This window comes from Molossus molossus, unplaced genomic scaffold, assembly GCF_014108415.1.
Source record: "Molossus molossus isolate mMolMol1 unplaced genomic scaffold, mMolMol1.p scaffold_m16_p_19, whole genome shotgun sequence".
Lineage (NCBI taxonomy): Eukaryota > Metazoa > Chordata > Mammalia > Chiroptera > Molossidae > Molossus > Molossus molossus.
In genome coordinates, this window is record NW_023425354.1 from 48,153,461 (window position 1) to 48,170,310 (window position 16,850).

General features: G+C 47.9%; 2 protein-coding genes and 1 non-coding gene across 4 annotated transcripts; 2 read left to right on the forward strand and 1 right to left on the reverse strand.

Annotated features, from left to right (window-relative positions):
* Positions 1-3,978: 3,978 nt before the first annotated feature.
* On the reverse strand, positions 3,979-6,069 carry SAT2 (spermidine/spermine N1-acetyltransferase family member 2). The gene is made up of 6 exons (XM_036268564.1): positions 5,792-6,069; positions 5,500-5,551; positions 5,287-5,370; positions 4,811-4,912; positions 4,632-4,672; positions 3,979-4,506 (listed from the first exon to the last, which is right to left on the reverse strand). Exons 1-6 carry the CDS (start codon positions 5,855-5,857, stop codon positions 4,339-4,341), a joined length of 513 nt encoding a protein of 170 aa, XP_036124457.1. The 5' UTR covers positions 5,858-6,069; the 3' UTR covers positions 3,979-4,338.
* Positions 6,070-6,848: 779 nt separating this feature from the next.
* SHBG (sex hormone binding globulin) lies at positions 6,849-10,191 on the forward strand. 2 transcript variants are annotated; one of them, XM_036268562.1, is made up of 9 exons: positions 6,849-6,894; positions 7,130-7,305; positions 7,451-7,542; positions 7,719-7,908; positions 8,210-8,371; positions 8,608-8,767; positions 8,896-9,032; positions 9,609-9,816; positions 10,041-10,191. In XM_036268562.1, the coding sequence occupies exons 1-9, from the start codon at positions 6,882-6,884 to the stop codon at positions 10,187-10,189; spliced, it is 1,287 nt and encodes a 428-aa protein (XP_036124455.1). In that variant the 5' UTR covers positions 6,849-6,881; the 3' UTR covers positions 10,190-10,191. The 2 variants fall into 2 exon arrangements, with proteins under 2 accessions (XP_036124455.1, XP_036124456.1); XM_036268563.1 differs by lacking the exons at positions 6,849-6,894; positions 7,130-7,305; positions 7,451-7,542 and having other exon boundaries at positions 7,772-7,870; positions 8,264-8,371.
* A 993-nt stretch (positions 10,192-11,184) lies between these two features.
* Positions 11,185-11,318, forward strand: LOC118635155. The gene has a single exon (XR_004960493.1). It is a non-coding gene; the product is annotated as a U11 spliceosomal RNA (small nuclear RNA).
* Positions 11,319-16,850: the final 5,532 nt, after the last annotated feature.

The following is a 16,850-nucleotide window of genomic DNA, read 5'->3' on the forward strand; positions in this document are numbered from 1 at the left end:
AGAGCAACAGCCTGTGGACTGAAGGGTTGTAGGTTTGATTCCCAGCCCTGGTCAGGGTCGTGCAGGGGGCAACCAGTCGATGTGTCTCACATCAATGTTTCTCTGTTTCTCTCTCTCTCTCTTTCTCTCTCTCTCTCTTCCCTTCCCTCCCTTCCACTTTGTCTAAAAATCAATGGATGCCCAGCTGGTGTAGCTCACAGGTTGAACATCAACCCATGCACCAAGAGGTTGCCAGTTCGATTCCCGGTCAGGGCACATGCCCAGTGAGGGGCATGCAGGAGGCAGTCAATCGATGGTCTCTCTCATCAATGTTTCTCTCTCTCCCTCTCCCTTCCTTTCTCTTTTTTAAAATTCTTTTTTCCTTTTTTGATTTTTAGAGAGAAAGAGAGAGATAGAAACATTGATATGAGCCCTGGCCAGTTTGGCTCAGCGGTTGAGCATCGGCCTGTGGACCAGAGAGTCCCGAGTTTGGTTCCTGCTAGGGGCACGTACCACAAAAAAAAAAAAAAAGAAAAGAAAAGAAAAAGAAACATCGATATGAGATAGAAATATCAATCAGCCGCCTCCTGCATGCTCCCTACTGGGGATCGAGCCAGAAACTGGGGCATGTGCCCTGACTGGGAATCAAACCGGGACCTCTCAGTCCATGGAATGAGGCTCAATCCACTGAGCCACACTGGCTGGGCTGTTTTTTTGTTTGTTTGTTTGTTTGTTTTATTTGTTAATCTTCAAAGATATTTTTTCCATTGATTTTGAGAGAGAGTAGGAGAGAGAGAAACATTGATATGAGAGAGACATATCAATTGGCTGCCTTCCACACGCGCACCTACCATGGCCAGGGTCGAACCTGCAACCTGGATATGTGCCCTTGACTGGGAATCAAACCCATGACCCTTTGGTTCGTGGGCCAATGCTCTAACCACTGAACCAAACAGGCCAGGGCCGGCTGGGCTATTTTCATTCATTTTTAGAGCGAGAGGGAAACACTGATGTGAGAGAGAAACATCAGTCAGTTACCTCCTGTACAGACCCCAACCCAGAGATTGAACCTAAACCTGTAACCTAGGTATATGTGCCCTGACCGGGAATCAAACCAATCTACAACCTTTTGGTGTACAAGATAATGTTCCAACTAACTGAACCACCTGGCCAGGGCTGCAGTAAATTGGTTTTAAGGGCTAAAAATTTGGGAACCTGAAATATTGTTTGACAAAATCGTATTTAAAAAAAATGTTTTTTTCCTTTTATGATTTTAGAGAGAAAGAAAGTGAGAGGGAGAGATAGACAGAAACATCGATGAGAGAGAACATCAATTGTCCACCTCCTGCATGCCCCCTACTGGGGATCAGGCCCACAATCGGGGCATGTACCCTGACCAGGCAACCTCCTGGTGCATGGGTTGACGCTCAACCACTGGGCCACACCGGCCGGACAAAATCGTATTTTTTTAATTTTAATTTTAAGATGGATCTTCAACTCTCTAGATATACATAAACTGTTTCTTACAATGCACATATTTAAGTTACTTGCTTGCCCCCTTTCAGTGTCTAAATTATGACCATTTAACTGACTGTTCATCCACAAAGGGAATAATAGGCCAGCATGGAAAATGATGGCAGAGCCCAACTGGTGTGGCGCAGTGGACTGAGCATCGTCCAATGGAATGAGAGGTCCAGGTTCAATTCCTGGTCAGGGCACATTCCTGGGTTTCGGGATCGATCTCTGGTAGGGAGCCTGCAGGAGGCAGCCAATTGATGTATATATGTACACATCAATGTTTCTTTTTTAAAAAATTAATTTATTTTTGTTACAGATGTTTCTCACATCAATGTTTCTATATCTCTCCCTTTCTCTCTAAAGAAAGAAAGAAAATGATTGCAGATGTATGTTTAATAGCATAAGATGTTTCTAATATATTAAATGAAAAAACAAGTTACAAAAGAGTATGATTTCATAAATCCCTACACACTAGTGAAATATATGTATATATGTACATTGAAAAAAATCTGGCCCTGGCAGGTAGCTTGGTTGGTTAGAGCACTGTCCTGATAGGCCAAGGTTGCGGGTTCAATCCTCAGTCAGGGCACATACAAGAAGCAACCATTAAATGCATAAATAAGTGAAACAACGAATCAATGTTTCATTCTCTCTCCCTTCCTCTCTCTAAAATATATTTAAAAATTTTTTTTTTTAATCTGAAGAATTGATACCAAAGGGTTAATATAGTTAGGTAAGTCCGGCTATGGATTCTGTTTTTATTTTATATTTACAACAAACCTACAGTACTTGTGTAACAAAATATTATGAGTTTGTTCATCTCTGTGAGTCCTAAAGGTTTGTTTTGGTTTTGCTAAACTGAAAATAAAGGCCTTGTGACTTTTTTACCCCCCTTTTCTCCCCACCCAAGGACATGCACATGCTTAGAGAGAGGAAGAGAGAAACATCGATTGGCTGCCCTCCGAATGCACCCTGACCAGGTATCAAACTCAAGTATGTGCCCTGACCTGGAATCTAACCAGCAACCATTCGGTCCACTGGATGATGCTCCAACCAATTGGACCACTCCAGCCTGGAGCTTTGTAACTTTTTTGTTGTTGTTAATCCTCACCCAAGGATATTTTTTCCATTGATTTTTAGAGAGAGTAGAAGGGAGGGAGAGAGGGAGAAAGGGGAAGAGAGAGAGAGAGAAATATTGATGTGAGAGAGACACGCCCATTGGTTGCATCCTGCATGCACCTCACCTGGGGCCTGGGATCGAACCTACAACCCAAGTGTGTGCCTTTGACTAGGAATCAAACCTGTTACTCTTCGGTGCTCCGGCCAACACTATAACCACTGAACCACACCGGCCAGGGCACATTGTGACTTTTGTTTTTAATTTTTTTTTCTTTATTGATTTTAGAGATAGGGGAAGGGAGAGGAAGAGAGAGACAGAAACATCGATGAGAGAACATTGATTGGCCGCCTCCTGCATGCCCCCACTGGGGATTTGACCCACAACCTGGGCATGTACCCTGACCAGGAATAGAACCGGTGACTTCTTGGTGCATGGGTCAGCACTCAACCACTGAGCCACACTGGCCGGTCACATTGTGACTTTTGAAAATGAAAGAGAACTAGCTAGCTAAACTGATTTTCTTTTCTTTTTCTTTTTTTTAAATAAATCCTCACCCAAGGGTATTTTTCCATCCATCTTCAGATAGAGTGGGAGGCAGAAAGAGAGAGACAGACAGACTGATCGGTTGCCTCCCGCACGACCCTGACCAGGGTTGGGGACTGATCTGCCACAGAGGTACATGCCCTTGACCAGAACTGAACCTGTAACTCTTTAGTCCACAGGCCGACGCTCTAATTGCTTAGCCAAACTGGCCAGGGCGCTTAGCTGATTTTTAAAAAAACATATTTTTGTTGATTTTTTAGAGAGAGAGAAAGGGGGACATAGAAACATTGATGTGAGAGAGAAACATCAATTGGCTGCCTCCTGTCGACTCCCACTGGGGATTGAGCCCACAAACCAGTCATGTGCGCTAACCGGGAATCAAATTAGGACCTCTCAGTCCATGGGATGATGATCAATCCACTGAACCACCCGGCTGGGCTAAGCTGATTTTCTAAAGTTGGGGCAATTGGTCAGGTAGTTCAGTTGGTTAGAGCATCATCCTGATATGCCAAGGTTAAGGGTTTGATTCCCAGTCAGGGCACATACAAGCATCAACCAATGAATGCATAAACGAGTGAAACAACAACTGGATGTCTCTCTCTCTCCATTCTTCTTTCTTAAAAATAAAATAAAATTAAATAAAGTTGGGGCAAGTAGGCCTTCCCAATGCCTCTGAAGTGCTACCACCAGGTGGCAGCCTGCTCCCTGGGCCTGCCTCAGTCTTGGATGGGCCACAGCTCATCCAGACATTGGAGGCCTTTGTCTGGGTCCCAAATGTGACCAACAAGCCTGATATGCCAAGTTGGCCCCTTGCTCTTCTTTTCTTTATATTCCACAGGCTCAGAGCCAAAAATCTGGCCAACTTTTACCCTCAGAAGCCACATCCACTAACCAGAACTCCAAGGAAGGATCATAAAGTGGCTAAAGCATATCAAGTCATTAACTCCTTTACTCAACACCACATCAAAACATAGTAATTATTTTTTATTTTTCATCCTCAGTAAGGAGGTATAAAGACCTTTCCCTCTATTCTGGCTCTTTCTGTACTTCAGGAATATTCACCCCCTAACTCATCTTTCCTTCAGGGAGGCCTTTGGCAGTGGAGATAGTGTCTGAGGAGTGGTTGAGCTGGTGGGGAAGGAGAAGCCCAAACAGAGCAAGATTCCCAAGGGATGGCATCACTTTCCTGCCAACTTCCTCATCACCTCTCCCTCGAAGCGAAAGGAGTGCCAGCCCTCGATTTCAGTCAGATCTTGGGCTCCTAGGGCCTTGTACAAGTCCACGGCCCTCTTGTTCCAGTTCAGGGCTGACAGGCGCAACTGGGAGCAGCCCTTATCCACGGCCACCTGTGGGAAAAGACATCACCGACTTTCCTGGGAAAGGCTTTCTCACCCTCCATTCAAGCTAGGTGCCTCCCATACACCTTTGCCTTTCCAGGGCCCCTGGCTTGTAGCCTCGTCACCCTCCTTACCTCAGCCACCTTTTTGATTATTTTGGAACCAATCCCCTGACCTGATGTGGGGGGAAAAAGACAAAAAGAGACATTGTGTGAATTGAAGGGGATCAGAAAAGGCCATAGGCTGGGATTAGATGGTGGTCAGGTCTATGGGTTGTTTTTCTCCCACCCCAGCCTTGGCCTCTGCCCTGTACCCCGATATTCCGGCTTAACGTAGATGTCTTCCAGATAAATATTGCGTCCCTTCCATGTGCTGTAGATGAAGTAGTATAGTCCATAGCCCACCACACAGGGCCCTGAAAAAGAGAGAAAAGAGAGGTCAGGCTACTGGGTGCCATGGGGAGAGACCTCTGAGGGTGACTGGAGAGAAGAATTCTGAGGTGGAGGCATTTTTTTTTTTTTATCCTCACCTGAGGACATTTTTGCATTTATCTTCAGATAGAGCGGGAAGGAGAGAGGGAGGAAGAGAGAGAGAGAGAGAGAGAAACATGGATGTGAGAGGAACACATAGACTGGTTGCCACCCAAATGACCCAGCCGGGGCTGGGTCGGGGACTAACCGCAACCGAGGTATGTGCCCTTAGCGGGAAGCGAACCCGGGACTCTCTGGTCCGCAAGCTGATGCTCTAACCGCTGAGCCAAACCGGCCAGGGCTGGAGGCATGTTCTTACCCTGTGGATCCCCGAGGTCAGGAAGACTCTCTGCTATCAAACAGTGATAGAAAGGATTCTCTCCAAAGCCATCTGCCCTCAAGTCTGCACAGATCATAATTGTGACAAAGAGAAAGAGGGCCTGAGTGTGTATCCAGCTTGGAGCTACTGTCTGGGGAACCTATCCCTCACTTCCTCCCAGCCTCCATCAGAACCCAGATGCTGAGCCCCAACCTTCTTCACAGATCTTCACCTGATCCGAGAGTTTCTCAAACTCAGCCAGTTCCTATGGTGTGGGAACAGAGACCAGATTAGCGCAGGAGGGCGCTGCTGCGCGGCGAGAAGAACCCCAAAGCGCGCTCCTCCCCCTCCTCCCACCTCCCGCTCTCAACTCCCACCTCCTCCCCTTCCTCAAATCTCCACCCCCTGCCCCACCTCCTCCGCACCCTCTGCCTCCTCCCTGCCCCCTCCAGCCGTGACGCTCTGACCCTCTCTGAGACCCCGGTTTCTGGCCCGCAGACTTAACCCGAATCAGTCCCAGAATATTCCCACAGTCTCCCTCCTTGGCCTCTCGGATCCGCACGCAAACCATCCCGATGTCCACCGTCTGGGACCAAAGTCCAGGATCCTCACTTCCGTTCTGTAGGACCTAGCGAAGGGCAACTGGGACCCTTTAAAGGGCCTACAAATTCGGATCCCGGAAAGCCGGGGGGAGCAAGGTTATTGCGGGGATCTCGGTGGGAAGCGGAAGCCCGACTCCGCCACCTGGGGGCACGGAGAGTGGTCAGGCAGGGCGGTCCTCGCTGCCTAGTAGCCCCTGAATTCTGCCCGGCAGGCGCGCACCCGACAGCCAATCAGCTTGTAGAGTAGGCACGTCCCCGCCCCTAGCCCCGCTCCCCGTGGCAGAGTCTCGTGACTGGGCGCCCGGGCAGGGGTCAAGGCCTGGCGGCCAGAGGCTCCCTCGCTGTTGATGTGGACTATCCCAGCTTGCGTGGGAGTAAGCTCACCGCTCCAAACATGAACCCTGGGCCCTTCTTGAAATGAAATGGGCTGTGATTATCTGCTCTACCCTTTACTCTCACCCATTCAAGCCTACTCACACCCTGAATGAGCCCGAAGACCCCAGCTCTGAAAGCTGTTTAACTATGGCTTTGGGGTGGCTCAAAGTGTTACTTCTCTGGGACCATTTGTATTTTAAAATGGGTCAGGGAGAGGGTGATGAATTTCTGTTGGTAGATAGTTACGCCTTGTAATAAATGAATAAAAGAAGATAATTTAGTATCTATTAAATCACTCTGAGAGACAATATCTCCCTATGAGGCAAGCCTCCAAGGCCTGAGAAAATAAGGAGGGAGACACTCAGCAGATACCAGGCACTCTCCCTGCATTGTCTCAATCCTTCTTCACAGTAACCACATCAAATAGGTATTATTTTTCACATTTTGTAGACAAGGACACTAAGGCACAACCGCAGAGTGACCTGCCCACAGTCACTCAGATATTTGGGATTCTGTGTTTTGGCTCTAGTTCTGGCTGGGATGCTGCTTGAGGAGCAAGACAGGGCTGTTTCTATACCTCAGGCCTGTCCAGGCAGCCTCCCCAGGTGGGCAGAAGGCATGGAGGACCCAGGTAAGGTTCTAGAGGAGGAGAGGGACAATAGGGTGCCCTCTTCCAGCTTAAACTTTCTCAGCAGTGGGGGAGGGTAGTAGAGGAACTCTGTTCCTCACCTCATTTGTCCCCTTAGAGGGATGGTAGGGTCAGTGCCCCTGTTTCCTGCCCCCCTTCTTCCCCCGGGGCAACCTTTAACCTTCCACCAACCATGCGACCATGCGCAAGGCTGCCTGCTGTTATATATTCTCCCCAGGGTTGTCTGAGCCACACAGAGGACGTAGGCTGATTATGGAGTGCGGAGGCCCTCTGACCAAGTCCTGTCGGCTACTGCTGCTACTGCTGCTACTGCTGCTGCTGCTGCCACCTCATAACTATCAGGGATGGGCTCTGAGACAGATTCCCCCAACCCAGGTGCAGGAGCAAGACAGGGTAATCAGCCCATGTGTTTAAATGAGATACATTTTGTTTCTGCCTTCTTTCTTTCTTTCCTCCTCTAGCCCTGTAACACTGCCTCTCCTTCTGTCTGTCTCCAGCATGTCCTTATTCCAGCTTGTTTATTTTCTTTTTCTGATAGGGGATCCAGGACCCTCCTGCTGTGCACCTCAGCAATGGCCCAGGACAGGAGCCTGTCTCTATCATGACCTTTAACCTCAGCAAGATCACTAAGTATGGGGTTGACCTAGTCCCTTGGCCTAGTCCCCTGACCCTACCATCTCCATCGGCTCTTCACTTTTCCCTAAATCACTGTCCTTCTCTCTCCCTTACCTCCTCACCTCCCCAACCTCACATTTACCTTCAAAAGGCTCACCCCAGACACAGTCCTTCCTTCTGTGTCCTTCCAGATCCTCTTCCTCCTTTGAGTTTCGAACCTGGGATCCAGAGGGAGTGATTTTTTATGGCGATACCAATCCAAAGGATGACTGGTTTATGCTGGGGCTTCGGGATGGCAGACCTGAGATCCAAATGCACAATCTCTGGGCGCAGCTTACAGTGGGTGCTGGACCCCGGCTGGATGATGGGAGGTGGCACCAGGTAAGCCAGATCTGGTTCTGAGGGGAAGGGTGTCTTGGGGTTGTCTGAGGAAGGGGAACAGAATCAAGTTATCGGGCATCTCATTATCATTGTCATCTTATTTAATCTGTACAAAACCCCCAATTTTTCAGAGGGGAATTCTAAAGCTCAGTCAGTATGTAAGTGACAAGTCCTAAGTGAGCCAAGGATGCTAGCTGACTCTTCAAGTACATGTTCTTTCCACTATACTTGGCTGATTGAAGACATTAGTGGAGGGAGGTCCCAGGGGTCTCTGATTCTGCTTTTCTCCTCCTTTCTGCAGGTAGAAGTAAAGATCTCTGGGGACTCAGTGCTGCTATGGGTGGATAAGGAGGAGGTGCTGCATCTGAGACAGGTCTCTGGGCCTCTGGCCAAAAAACCACAGCCCATCATGAGAATTGCACTTGGGGGACTGCTGTTCCCTGCCTCCGATCTCCGGTTGCCGGTAACTGCATCACAGGGGTGGGAACCATAACCCAGTCTGTAAAACACTGCTGACTTGGTAGCCATGGAAGTCTAAGTTCACACTTTTGAGAAGAGGGGAAGGGATAAGAGCTGCATGGGGGAGGCCAGATGTTTGTGTTTTGGAAGGGAAGGAACTGAGGGTGGGGAAGCTGGGACTGGGCTCAGATGTCCCAATTCTGACATCCCTGTGTCTTCCCTTCCCCCCATGGGTTCCAGCTGGTACCTGCCCTGGATGCCTGCCTGCGCAGGGATAACTGGCTGGACCAACAGGCCCAAATTTCAGTGTCTGCCTCTACTAGCCTCAGAAACTGTAGTATAGAGTCCCAACCTGGGGCGTTCTTCCCTTCAGGGACTCGTGCAGAATTCAATCTCCAAGGTAAAGGCTGTTTTTCCCCCTCCATGGCCATCTTTGTGTTTGCCTTCCTCCATCTCCTTCTACCACTAGCCCCCTCCCTCCAGGAATTCCCAGCCTTGAGGCCTCAGGAGGATCATTTCTTCCCCCAGATATTCCCCAGCCTAATGCAGAGCCCTGGGCCTTCTCTCTGGACCTGGAACTCCAGCTGGCAGCAGGCTCTGGCCACCTCCTTGCCCTTGGGACCCCAGAAAACACTTCTTGGCTCAGCCTCCACCTACAAGATCAAGTAAGAAGGGGCACTGCCTGTGGTGGCACTCGGGAGCAGTGGAGGAAAGAGGACTTCAAAGTGTTAATATTAGGAAAGCTTAAGGGAACCAGGAACACACCTTAAAGCTGAGAACACCAAGCAGCTTTTTATTTATTTATGTTTACATTTTTTGTTGATTGATTTTTAGAGAGAGGAAGGGGGGAGAGAGAGAGAGAGAGAGAGAGAGAGAGAGAGAGAGAGATCGATTTGTTGTTCCACTTATTTATGCATTAATTGGCTGATTCTTGTATGAGCCCTGACCGAGGATCAAACTCACAACCTTGGTGTATGGGATGACTCCCTAAACAACTGAACTACTTAGCCAGGGTCACAGACACCTTTTATTATAGATTGTATTATTTATTTGGGGGTGGATGTGGCTTTATGGAAGGTTAAGCCAGGATAATTGAGGCAGGATTTAGGAGTTGGGGATGGCCAGTTGATAGGCGGTATGGCTAAGAGGCAGAATTAAGGCAGCTAGGGGGTGGGACCACAAGGATTATATGTGGTTAATTCTTTCCTCCCCCACTTATGTCCCTGTCCCACACACTACAGAAGGTGGTGCTGTCTCATGGGTCGGGGCCAGGGCTGGATCTGCCCCTGGTCTTGGGACTCCCTCTTCAACTGAAGCTGGATGTGTCCAGGGTCCTCTTGAGCCAGGGGCCAAACAAAAAGATACTTGCTCTGCCTCCTGAGGACCATGGCTCCCTCCTCAACCTTTGGACTCACCCCCAGGGGCGTCTCTTCCTGGGGGCTCTTCCAGGTAAGAGAGAGTAATGTTTAAGTTCCTTACCACACCACTGGAAACAGCTAAAGGCAAGGGAGAAGATAAGAAAAGGGCACATGTTTGACCACAAGGTGAGAGAGGATAGGGGACAGTGGGAGGAAGATTGGAGAAAAGAAGAAAAGTGGGGAGGAGCTTCTGGATCCAAACCACCCTAATGCTCTAATGCCCCTCCGTGCCCCCTCCATGCCACCTCCCTCTAGGAGAGGCCTCTTCTGCCTCCTTTTGCTTGGATGGCCTTTGGGCACAAGACCAGAGGCTAGACATGGATCGGGCCCTGAGCAGAAGCCAGGACATCTGGACTCACAGCTGTCCCCAGAGCCCAGGCAATGGCACTAAGACCACCCATTAAATTTCCACCTAAGAACCCTTTGAATGTCATTCATTATTTATTCAACAAATATTTATTGTACATCCGCAATGTATCAGTCATTGTGCTGAGCGCTGGGTTGTGTCGATGAGTAAAAACAACCCTAGTTTCTGCCCTCTTGGTGCTCACAGTCTCCTGGGGAAGACATGTATTCTTCAAAGACAAATAAGTGGATAATTAGAAACTCTGATAATGCCATTAAGGAGCAGTCAGGGAGTTGAGAAAGCTTGTGGACCAGGAGCCTTAACCTAGACTGGGGGTCAAAGAAGGCTTCTTGACGAAACAGTGACTTCTCAGGCTGAGATCCCAGCAACAGCATCCACACACACACACACCAGATATAGATAATTTTCTGGGAGCCAGGAGCCCACATATCTACTCCCTTCCCTTTGGGATTAGCTGCCCCTCTCTGAGGATGGTCCTGAGGGGTCAGGAGGAAAAGGAAGAGATTGAATTTTGTTGTCCTTTAGACTGGCCACTGCTGTTCAAGGAAGGAGCAGCAGGGGGCGTGAAAGGGTAACAGAGACATGGGGCAGGGATTTTTGGGAAAGGGGTGGAGACAGTAGGGAGAAAGAAAAAGGGAGGATAGCAGAGGGAGAAAGCTACCTTTCTCTCTCCTAGTCTTGGTCACTTGTTGCATTCTCCTCTATTAAGCAAGAACTGGCTTGTGTTGGTCTTGGCTGGAAGAACAGACAAATTCAGGAATATGTCTACCCTCAAAGAATATGGTGACTCAGCCCTCAGCCTCCAGACCTTTGGAGAATCCCCACCCAGGGGCACTCTCCTGCCTCGCCCCCTGCTCCCTGGTAAACTCTCATGCCCAAGCCCCCAGCATCTAGCCCCGTCTCTCAGTCTTCAACACTAGGACACAAATCCTTGTGTCCTACCCCAAAGCTCCCAGCTCCCTAGGGAGCTCTGGGACTGCGGCCCTCAGTCCCAGTCTCTCAGTCCTCCTCCCTCTCAAGAACTATTAGCCCAAAGAGAACTTCTATCCTGAGTGGCACATGTAGGGCAACATGATTGCTCTACATGCAAAATCGACTTTAAGAGATTTTGGAAGCGTAATTTTTTGGTATCTGGGCAACTGGTGATTGTTGGTCCTGGCGTATGTAAAAACAAAGAAAAAAAGAACTATTAACCCATTCCCCATCTCCAAACCCCATGGGGATCCTAGTGTCCCAGCCTCCTAGCTGCTTATAAAGATCTTCCTGCCCTGGCCGGTTTGGCTCAGAGGTTAGATCCTCAGCCTGCGGTCCAGAGAGACCTGGATTCGGTTTCCGCTTCTTAGCACATACCTCGGTTGCAGTTTGTCCTCAGCCCTGGTTGGTCCTGCGGGTGGCAGCCACTTGATATGTCCCTTTCATGTTGATGTTTCTCTCTCTCTCTCTCTCTCTTCCTCCCACTCTATCTGAACAAAAAATGGAAAAATGTCCTCGGGTGAGGAATAAAAAAATAATAATTTCCTACCAGTAATACAGACAACAGGGTGAGTTACTCACTGGACATGCTGTCTACTTCTGCAGGGATCAGCCAAGATCTATATGAGTCAGGAGAGTCTAGAGTAGAAAACACAAATCCCTGGACTCTCCCAATCTCGAGTTTGCAGGGTCTTATAGCTGCATCTACCCAGTCACAATATTTTGTAGAAGAGTCTTCAGCGTGGCCAGGGAGCCCAGACTCAACTCCTGTTCCCGTGCAAAATTTAGGATCAGCCTGGGTCACTTAGATATGTCTAATCAACTGATAGTTATTGAGCACCTACTGTGTACCAGGCTCTGTTCCAGACACTGAGGATGCATTGATGAAAAGGATAGACACAATTTCCACTCTTACAAAGCTCACGAAATAGGGAAGGGGGTGGCCAGATAGCCCATAAACGAGAAATAAGTAAGCCCTGGCTGGTTTTACTCAGTGGTTAGAGCATTGGCTTGCAGACTGAAGGGTGGTGGGTTCAATTCCTGGTCAAGGGCTCATACCTGGGTTGTAAGTTTGATCCCCAGCCCTGGTCGGTGTCATGAAGGAGGCAACCAATCTATGTGTCTCCCTCACATTGATGTTTCTCTCTCTCCCCCTCCCTCTGTCCCTAAAGGAAAAAAAGAGAGAGAAATAAATAAATAAGCAAGATCATTTCAGATAGTGGTTAGCTCTATAAAGAGCCAATAAGATAATAAGTAGTAGGGGAGAGACAACATTAGGGATGGTCAGGGATGCCCTTTCTGAGGCAGTGTCACTTGAGCGAAGACCTGAATACTGAAAAGAAACCAGCCTCAGCAGAGTTGCCTAGTGGTTAGAGCATTGCCTGAAAACTGAAGAGTCAAAGGTTCGATTCCTGGTCAAGGGCAAGTACCTCAGTTGCAGGTTTGATTCCCAACCCCTGTCAGGGTAGGGTCCTGCAGGGGTAATTGACATGTCTCTCATCACATAGATGCTTCTCTGTTTCTCTCTCTCTCTCTTTCTCTCTCTCCCCCCCTTCTCCCTTCCTCCCTCCCACTCTAGCTAAAAAAAAAAAAAAAATCAATGGAAGAAACCAGTCCCACAGGGGCCTCCAGTATGAGCCAGTCAATAGTTACAGGGCCTGGACATACCTCGGTCCCCACCAAGGGTGTTGTTTTGAGTGGCAACTTTCTAACCTTGTGTCCTGAGGACTCTCCCAGGGGCTGGCTTTTCTCTCCTCCCTCCACCCAACCTGTTCAGGACACTATGCCCCCAACCTCTTTTTCCAGCCTGCCCTAGATTCCAAGATTCCTGATTACCATTCAGAGCTGTCTACACTCTTTCATTAAGACTGACTTTGCTTTGACACAGACTCTGCCAGGCCCCCACCAAGGGCAACTACAATGCCTTCCCAGTGTCCTCTACCTCTTCCACACCCCTAAAAACCTTTCTGGACTTTGGCAGCATACCCTGCAGCCTCCTGGCCCGGTTTACCCACTCACTACACCCTCCTCTCTGCCTCTCTCTTCTCTTCCCTCATGCCCTGCCTCCCTGCCTCCCTTCCTGTCTCTCCCTCTCTTTTTATTTCTTTCAACTAACATTTATTGGCTACTGACAGTACGCCAAGCACTGTATTAGGTAGTCCACAGGGACTCTAAAAAGACTTGGTCCTGGCCCTGGAGAACCAGGGTCTTGAAAGATAGATAGACACGTTAAATGCATTAGTAGAGATCTCTGTGAAGTGCCAAGGAACCTGGTTGCGAGTTCTAGCAAGGATCATCAGAGAGGTAAGTTATGGGAAGTGTGAACTGAAACAAATGAGTAAGCCTCTTTAAATTTCAGTTTCTCCCATCTACAAAACAGGGAAGTTACCCTACTTATAGGTTCACTGTGAGAATTTGATGTCATCAGGTAGGTCAGATGTCTAGCTTGGCATAAAGAAAGTGCTCAATATATGAGAGATGATGCTCTTGTTGATAGCATGAACCTTGTACATATTTCCTTAAATTTTTTTTGTTGATTTTTATTTATTTATTTTTGAATATTTTTTTCTGCTTTTACTTTTTTTTTAAATTTTTATTATTATTATTTTTTATCCTCACCCAAGGACATTTTTCCATTTTTTGCACAGATAGAGTGGGAGGGAGAGAGAGGAAGAGAGAGAGAGAGAAACATCGATGCAAAAGGGACACATCGAGTGGCTGCCACCCACACGACCATCCAGGGCCGGGGACAAACTGCAACTGAGGTACAGGTCCTTAGCGGGAACCGAACCCGGGTCTCTCTGGACCGCAGGTGGACACTCTAACCTCTGAGCCAAACTGGCCAGGGCTGCTTTTACTTTTATTAGTCTTTATTTTATGCTGAATTTACTCCCGGGCCATAAGTTTTTGTTTCTTCAGTTTCTTCTGGGATATCTTTTTCTTCTGTGCAACCTCCTCTTCTGGTTTAGGAACAACCTGCTCTTTCTCAGTGAGGATCATCTCAATGTGGCAGGGAGAGCTCATGTATGGGTTAGTCCGCCCATGAGCTCTGTTAAGTTCTATGGTGCATCTTGGGAGTTTTGTTTACCTGGATGTGCTCAATAACCAGAGAATCTACATCTAAACCCTTAAGTTCAGCATTGCTCTCTGCATTTTTAAGCATGTTCAGCAAAAACTCAGCACTCTTTTTGGGCTACCGACCCTGTGTCCAACCCCACTGTTTTGCCTGGGCACACCTACCAGCTCCACCAGTGTAAGACGGGAAGGCACACATTGCTTCTGTAAAGTGACATCCTTCAGATACTTGGTGGCTTTTCGAATATGCATACCTTTGATGGCCTGGGCAGTTTCCCAAGTGTTCTTAAAGTGAACACGAAGATTTGAACCTCTTGATTTGCATGATTTTGTGGGGTTTTCTGGGTCAAGTGAATAGCAAACCATTTTCAGAGGTCACCTCTGGCCGCTTTCGGGAAAAGGAGAATATTTTTTTCTTTATTGATGAGAGAGAGAGAGAGAAAAACATGGATATGAGAGAGAAACATAGATCAGCTGCCTCCTGCACCCCTCATTGGGGATTTGGCTCACAACATGTGCTCTGACTGGGACCTCTTGGTGCATGGGTCAAAGCTCAACAACTGAGCCACACCAGCTGGGCTTTTTACTGATTTTTAGAGAGAAAGGAATGGAAAGGGAAAGAGAGAAGCATTCTTCAGCTGCCTCCTGCATGTCCCTACTCAGGATCCAGCCTGCAACCTGGGCATGTGCCCTAACTGGGAATCAAATCAGTGTATGGGACAACGCCTAACCAACTGAGCCACACCAGCCAGGGCCTTGTGCATATTTCTTGAAATACAGGTCTGAGCCTGCAGACTCTAAAGATGAGGAAGGATGTGTGATGTGGCTGAACCAGGGGCAGGCTGAGATGGAAGCAGGGCAAACTGGGGATGTTCCGTGGGCTTCATGATGAGAGGCCTTGTAAGTCCTGATGAGGAGTTGCAGCTTGATCTGTTCAGTGAAGGAACATCTGTTTTTCTTTTCTTTTTATTTATTTATTTATTTTTCTAAGTGGTAGTAAAATACACATAACAAAATTTACCATCTTAACCATTTTTTTTTTTTTGGTACGTGCCCCCAGCGGGAACCGAACCTGGGACTCTCCGGTCTGCAGGCCAACACTCCAACCACTGAGCCAAACCGGCCAGGGCTAACCATTTTTAACTCTACAGTTCAGTAGCATTAAATATATTCACAGTGTTGTATAAATATTACCACCATCCATTTCCAGAACTCTTTTTTTTTTTTCCAAATTGTAAGAGAAAGTTTAGTTAGAAAGTTACAGAGATAGTAGAAGTGAGCCAGCTGGGCTGCGTAGGCTCAGGAAACAAGTCACAGAAGCAAAAGAAGGACCCTTGGAGCTTAGGAGAGATGAAGGCAAAGGCAACGCACAAGGGGGAAGAAGAAGGGAAAGGTGGGGGCTTGCTCCCTAGAGGGAGAGTGTCCCTACCTCCAGAACTCTTTCTTTTTAAAAATTGAAACTTTAGCCCTGGCCGGTTTGGCTCAGTGGTTAGAGTGTCGGCCTGCGGTCCAGAGAGACCCGGGTTCGGTTCCCGCTAAGGGCATGTACTTCGGTTGCCATTTGTCCCCGGCCCTGGTTGGGTCGTGTGGGTGGCGACCACTCAATGTGTCCCTTTCATGTCGATGTTTCTCTCTCTCTCTCTCTCCCTTCCACTCTTGTCTGATCAAAATATCAAAAAATGTCCTCGGGTGAGGATAAAAAAATAAAAAAATAAAAATTGAAACTTTATACCCATTAAATAGTACTCCCCATATCTGTGTTTCAGAACTCTCTTCTTTCCTTGTTATTGTCTCTGCAAAGACCTGTGTTGTTGGGAACCCAAACAGCTGAGTCCCTGGAATTGTGTGGATTTTGTGGAGAGAATGATCAAGGGGCACAGACTTCATGACTGGCTCTGGATATGGGAGAGGGGTGCGGGGGCTCTTATTCTGGAGGTGCTGGGGGGAGGTGCTGGAGGGAGGACAGGATTCCAGGAAGAGTTTGGAGATTTGTAATGATTCTTTGCCCTGCCACCCCTTTCTTAGTTGTTGTTGTTTGTTTTTTTTTTCTCCTGGGAACACCAATGGGGCATTTAGTAGCGTGTTCCCTCCTCCACATCCCCTACTCTCCTCATGGTGATCCTTACCTACAGAAGAAGAAGGCATAGACAGAAGTAACGATATTTTATTCTTACCTCAGAGCCTTCTAAATGCACAGAAAACATTCATTCATTCTTTTCCAAGTGAGCGTGGGTACAGGGCAGAGACAGCCATCAGCCTGGAGGCCATCTCCAGGCCTGTGTTAGCCAAACTATCTATATTGAGGGTAGAGTCCAGGCCTCATCTCTCCAGATTGAGGCTATCCCATTTTTATGCTGCTTGCCCGGTGAAGGAAAGGACAAGTAGTTTTCCTGAGGTTTCTTGCAGAAGAAGCCATTCCATGGTTAAGCCTATTCAACAACCAGATATTATCTTCAGTAGCTCTGTGGATGCTTGGATATAGAGGATATATGCAAAGTCTAACACAAAGGCCTGCTCTCAAAGACTTTATGGTCTCACTAAAAAGACACACACACACACACACACACACACACACACGAAACACACACACAAGTTTTCAGCCCAGCTGCTCAAAACAAAAACCTAAGCCTGATTCCTCTCTTTCTGTCATC

Bases quoted from the DNA above. Each gene is read 5' to 3' on its own strand.
- SAT2 (XM_036268564.1), bottom strand. From the start codon at position 5,857: ATGGTTTGCGTGCGGATCCGAGAGGCCAAGGAGGGAGACTGTGGGAAT. The intron at 5,552-5,791 runs GTTAAGTCTGCG...CCCACACCATAG, and splicing joins ATATTCTGGGACTGATTCGG to GAACTGGCTGAGTTTGAGAA. The intron at 4,673-4,810 runs GTACAGGGCAGA...CCCCCACATCAG, and splicing joins CGTTAAGCCGGAATATCGGG to GTCAGGGGATTGGTTCCAAA.
- SHBG (XM_036268562.1), top strand. The intron at 7,543-7,718 runs GTATGGGGTTGA...GTGTCCTTCCAG, and splicing joins AACCTCAGCAAGATCACTAA to ATCCTCTTCCTCCTTTGAGT. The intron at 7,909-8,209 runs GTAAGCCAGATC...TCCTTTCTGCAG, and splicing joins ATGATGGGAGGTGGCACCAG to GTAGAAGTAAAGATCTCTGG.